Genomic DNA, 6,000 nt, shown 5'->3' with positions numbered 1-6,000 from the left:
CCAAACCCTCCCGCCGAGCTCAGATCATTTCAGAGATGGCGCAGAGCGTCCTGGAGGAGGGACAGGTTGACCCCTTGAAATAAGGAACAAGGTTTGGATTGGTTTTGATTCCCGAAGCTCGTTCTTTTTCCGCCAGGAGAGACCGGCTATCAAACTGGCGCATGCGTATATGCGCTCGCACCTCGCCGGCGCTCCGCCCATGAGAACTACTACTCCCGGCAGGCCCCGCGGCGCGCCGCGGACTGCTGACGTAGCCCAGTAGCGCGGGGAATTTCGAGCGGTCGTGGAGCGCGGGAGGCCTGTGGGCGCGGATCCTCAGCGCCTCGGGAGGGACCATGGAGCCCTTGGTGGAGCCTCGGTGGCCTGCGGGCCTGGAGTTCATGAAGGTGCGTGCCTCGGGGTGGCTGGGCGCCTGGGTGTCCGTGGGAAGCCGGGGCTCCGGGGGGCGGGGGTGAAGGACCGGGTGCCGGCCGCCGGCGGCGCTGCCTCCGGGGGCGTCGCTCGGCCCCGGGCCTCAGTTTCCCCCCTGAGAAGTGACGCGGGACAACCTTGGCCGCCTGGTGAGCTAAGGTGGGATATCTGAGGAAAGCGGGCGTCCCGAGGTTCCGCCCCAGCGGTCGCAGCGTCGCCGGGAAGGCCGGTCATAAACCGTGACAACGGCCGGGGCGCCGGCCCGCCCCGAGAACCCGCGCTCGCCCGGCCGGCGACCCGGGCTCGGGCCGCGGGGCCCCCGCCCTGCGCGGCGGAGCCCCCGCCCTGCGCGGGCCGCGCTGCCCCCGGTCTCCGCCTGGGCCGCCTCCGCGCGGCGCGCCGCCTCGCGCCGACCGCGGGACGCAGGCCCCGCCCCCTCTCCCCACCCTGGCCCGGCGCTCGTCTTGGGGGTAGAGGACAGGTCCGGTCTTGTTCTTGTCTTTTCGTTTTGTAGTACTGGCGCAGGAATTTGGAATCAGGGCTCTGTGCTTGCTAGGCAGGCACTCTACCGCTCGAGCCATGCACCCTTTGTGCATAGGTATCTTCGGATTGAGGGTCTTGTTTTAGCCCTGGCTAGCCTTGATCGTGATCCTTGGACACAGTCCTCTCCTTGCCGGCATGACAGGTGTAATGATGGCTCACTAGCACACCTAGATTATTGGCTGAGATGGGGGTCATGAGCCCCTCCCTTCCTCCCTCCCTCCTCCTGATCTCCGTCTCTCAAGTAGTGGCGATTATAGACCCGAGTCGCCTTACAGGGTCAGAAGTCTTTTTCTTTCTGCTGTCATCAGGGAAGCTGTTTGGGAAGGTTTCCCCCTTTGATGGTCCCTACTGGAAGGATTTATGGAAACTGGAGCTTTGATGTGGCCTTGATACCAATCTGCACTAGAGAAGAGCATAGATTTGAGTTCCAGTTGTGCAGGGTTAAACCTCTGCCTCTTGTGAGTGATCTCTGTGAGCCCGGTTTTCCTCCACTGTAAAGTAGAAACAAAAGTGAGAGAGTAATCATCCGTTGATGATTACTGTTAAATATTTTCTCTGTTTTTTTTTGTTTATATTTTGAGATTTCTGGTATTCAACTTCTTGGATTTAGTTAAATCCTTTGGAGCTGCTTACGCTTTTTTTTCAAGGCTGAGATTTTGACACTATTTCTCTTGTTAGAAAGATTAAACCACATGGTTGTAGCTGTGTATCATTGTGGAATTGTTCTCTTCAAAACATGAACTGACTTAAAATATGAACATTTTCCTATGGCATTATCCATTGAAAACATTTTAATGGTTTTATAATATTTCATATGAACTATTAATGGCATTAGTCTCTCTCTTTTTTTTTTTTGGTCAGTCTTGGGGCTTGAACTCTGAGCCAGGGCACTGTCCCTCAACTCTTCAACTCAAGGCTAGTGCTCTACCACTTGAGCCACAGCACCACTTCTGGTTTTCTGGTGGTTTATTGGAGATAAGAGTCTCACGGCCTTTCCTGCCTGGGCTGGCTTTGAACTGCAGTCCTCAGGTATCAGCCTCCTGAGTAGCTAGGAATATATGCACGAGCCACCACACTCAGCGGCATTAGTCATTTTATCTTCTATTTTAAAATTTAAGTGATACATTCTATGGTTGAAAGAAAGCATTCAAAATGTTTCTCTTTCTGTCACTGTCTCTCTTTTCTCTCAGCCATGCCCCTCATTTGCCCAGTTCCTTGATTGTTAGTAACCATTATTTATTTTTGTTTTATCTTTTGAGAATGTCTTCAATATATATTATACAAGTCATATCTATAATCCTAGCTATTGAGGAGATTGGGATCTGAGGATATTGGTTCAAAGTCAGCCAGTCACCATGGGCAGACAGCTAAAAAGCCAGAACTGGAGGTGGTAGAGTGCCAGCTCTGAATGGAAAAACCAGTGAGAACATGAGGTGCTGAGTTCAAGTTCCAGTATGGAACACACACACACACACACACACACACACACACACACACACACACACACACACACACACACACACACACACACACACACACACACACACACACACACACACACACACACACACACACACACACACACACACACACACACACACACACACACACACACACACACACACACGGAGAGCTTGAGGCCTGAGGTCAGTATATTTGTATGCAGCCTTTTTGCAGTACTGAGGATGTAACTTGGGGCCTCACCCCTGCTAGAAGGTTCTTTTCTATTACATTCCAAGATAACATAAACATATGTGACATTTTTACTTTTCCACTTCTTTACCTCCCATGCTTCATTGATGCTAGCTACTTCTAGGGTGTCCTCATTTGGCTTACTACCATACCAGCAGCAAGCACTGGACTGGCAGCAGGAAGACAGGAAGTTTAGTCTTGGCTCGACTCATGCCCTGTATTGTGTGCCTGCTGTAGATAGGTATTTGCTTAGTTGTTTATTTGAGGTAAGCTGTCACTATGGTGCTCATGCTGGCCTCAAACTCAGGATCTTCCTGCCTCAGTTTTTTTCTTTGGGGGGGTCCAGTTGTGGGGCCTGAACTCTGGGCCTGAGCGCTGTCCCTCAGCTATTCAGCTCAAGGCTGGCGCTCTACCACTTGAGCCACAGCACTACTTCTGGCTTTTTCTTTTTGCTTATGTGGTGCTGAGGAATTGAATCCAGGGCCTCAGGCATGCAAGGCAAGCGCTCTACCACTGAGCCACCTTCCCAGCCCCCTGACTCAGTTTTAAGTGCTGGGATTATAGGCACAAACTGCCATTCCTGGCTATTTTCTAGTATTTGCATTTAATAGTCCCTGATTTGAACCTTAAGATGAATAGTGACTGACTGCTGATGCCTTTTATGACACGCTGGAGGGTACTAGAATGAGGCCTGGCCCACATGGCATGTGGGAGCAGGGACAGAGTTGCTACAGCCTTGTAAAGGGCTAACAGTACTGCCCAGGAATCTGTGTAGCATCAGCACTACCTGTGCAAACATAAATAAAAAATGGCTCTTAGGAGAGCTGGGTATGCTGAGGCATAACTGAAATCTTTGCTACTTGAGGCAGAGATAGGATGATCTTGCTTTGAGGCTAGCCTGGGCAAAAAGTTACTGAGGCCCACGATAACAAAAATGAATGAATAAATAAATAAAAGCCTGGTGTGATGGCCTGTGTCTTTGGTCACAGCTTCTTGGGAGGTGGAGGTAGGATGGATATCTTTGTGGTCAGTCTGGGAAAAAATGAGGCTCTATGTGAAAAACAAACTAAAAACTAAAAGCAAACCCTGGAGGGTGTGGCCGAAGTGGTAGAACACTTGCCTAGCAAATGTGAGGCCCTGAGTCCAGTCCCTAGTGCTAAAGAAAAAAAAAATTATATGGGAAGTTTTTCCAAGATCCCTGTAGTTGTCTGGAGTTAGCTTTTGAGTATATTTGATGAAGTATTACTGAATTTGGCTTTTAGGGGAATAGGGAGAGAGTTCTAGGCAGACATTCCAATCTTGATGTCTTCTCATGTGTGCATATGTTTTTCTGTTTTTTTTTTCCCAGACAATAGATGATTTGCTTCGATGTGGAATTTGCTTTGAATATTTCAACATTGCCATGATAATTCCTCAATGTTCACACAACTGTAAGTATATTTTGTTTCTGAGAGTAAAAGTGTGAAGTAGTACTACCTAGCATCAAATATGTGTGTGTGTATATATATCCCCTTCTCTTCTTCCCCACTCCTTTTCTTCCCTCCCTCCTCCCGGCCCCTCCCCCCTTCCTCTCTCCCTCCCCTTTTCTTTCTTTCCTTCCTTCTTTCTCTTCCTTTCTTCCTTCCTTCCTTGCTTGAACTCAAGGCCTGGACACTATCCCTAACGGTTTTTGCTCAAGGCTAGCATTTTACCGCTTGAGCCACTGCTCCACTTCTGGTTTTTTGGTTGTTAGCTGGGGCTAAGAGCCTTATAACCTTTCCTGCCTGGGCTGGCTTTGAACCTCCATCCTCAGATCTCAGCCTACTAGGTATCAAGGATTACAGTGTGAACCACTGACACCTGGCTATGCATATTGTTTTTGCAGCATAGCCAAGTTGAAAAATAGTAAGCCCAACTATTGTTAGTCAAAGAGCATCTGAATTTCTCCAGTGACAGAATTATGCTCCTACTGAAGACAGTTTTATCACTTAACTGCTGTGTGATACTGGAAAGAATCATTTATTACACTAAGCCTGTCCTCTATATAAGAGGTATTTATGTATTAAATGCTTAGTATATAGCATTTTATTTGTACCTTTTAGTAGTACTGAAGTTTTGAACTCAGGGCCTTGTGTTTGCTAGAGTTCTGCCACTTGAGCTGTGGCCCTAGTTATTTATTACTTTAGTTATTTTTTTCTCCTTGGATTTGAGTTTTCATCTGGGCTGGTCTTGATCTTACATCCTTCCACCTATGCCTCCTGCATAGCTGGGATTACAGGTGTGGACCACCGTGCATGGATGGATTATGTGTTGAGATTGTGTTTTGCTCAGTCTTTTGCCCAGTCTGGTTTTGAACCTAGATCTTCTGGATCTCTGTCTCCATGGTAGCTAACATGAACCACCACACCGAATCTCCAGTTTCTCTATTATTTTTTTGGTGGTACTAGGGGTCGATTCCTGGGCAAGCACTCTACCACTGAGTTATATCCTCAGCCCCAAGTTTGTTAGATTAGTGGTTCTTTGGCTTATATTTTCTCATCCTTTTACCTTTTTTTTAATGTGTTATTGGAGCTTGCACTCAGAGCCTTATACTTGCCAGCCACTTTACTGATGAGCTATACCTCCAGCCATTGTTTGAGATGGTGAATTTTGAGAAAAGGGTTTGGGATTTTGCTCATGTGTACGCTTGGACCGTGATCTTTTTGTTTTAAGCTTCTCATCTTAGCTGAGATGAGAGGTATGTGTCATGCCAGCTTCTTTCTTGAGATGGAGTCTTGTGAACTTTTTTGCCTGGGCCCTGGAATCCTATCTCTCCAAATCTCAGCCTTCTGTATAACTGGGATGGCAGGCATGAGCCACCACTACCCATCTGTTGGTTGAGAAGGGGTCTTGTGTGTATGTGTGGGCCATCCTTGAACCGTGGTCCTCCTGAGTAGCTAGGATTATGTTGTGACTCCTGTTTTGATTGCATGTGCATGAAATGACTTGCTCCATTCCTCTCCTTCCAGTGATTTATTCATGTTTACTTTAAATTGATTTTTTGGGGGGTGGACAGTGTATATTTAGATCTTGCCCTTTGATCTGGCATGACATTTTTACTTGGAATATTTAAACACACAGTCTAAATATTCTTGGCACTAATACTGAGTCCTGCTGCTGTTGGGTGGCATGTTCACTGTGTGCCTGGTAGAGTCGCTGCTGTACAGTGTTGTGCAAGTCTCTATTTCCTCACTGATCTTTTGGCTCCTTGCTTTTTCTGTTATTGAAAGTTGGGTGTTAAAATCGTACTAATAATGGTGCTATCTAGTTTTATTGTGTGCCCTTTAGTTCTGTCATTGCTTTACATTTCCTGCTGTTCTGATGTTGAGTGCTTAT

The 6,000-nt window shown here is 47.6% G+C and overlaps 1 protein-coding gene across 3 annotated transcripts in view; it reads left to right on the top strand.

Annotated features, from left to right (window-relative positions):
* Positions 1-288: 288 nt before the first annotated feature.
* The window catches only part of LOC138840887 (E3 ubiquitin-protein ligase RAD18-like), a 72,726-nt gene continuing 67,014 nt past the window's right edge, over positions 289-6,000 (top strand). For all 3 annotated transcript variants that reach the window (XM_070041279.1, XM_070041277.1, XM_070041276.1), the window contains exons 1-2: positions 289-386; positions 3,995-4,076. In XM_070041279.1, the coding sequence (XP_069897380.1) occupies positions 336-386; positions 3,995-4,076 (133 nt within the window). In that variant the 5' untranslated portion in view covers positions 289-335. The remainder of the gene's footprint in view (positions 387-3,994; positions 4,077-6,000) is intronic.

The sequence above is a fragment of the Dipodomys merriami genome, unplaced genomic scaffold (assembly GCF_024711535.1).
Source record: "Dipodomys merriami isolate MVZ:Mamm:240054 unplaced genomic scaffold, mDipMer1.0.p SCAF_305, whole genome shotgun sequence".
Taxonomy (NCBI): domain Eukaryota; kingdom Metazoa; phylum Chordata; class Mammalia; order Rodentia; family Heteromyidae; genus Dipodomys; species Dipodomys merriami.
The sequence above is the reverse complement of the archived record's forward strand: the minus strand, read 5'-3'. Positions and strand labels throughout refer to the sequence as shown.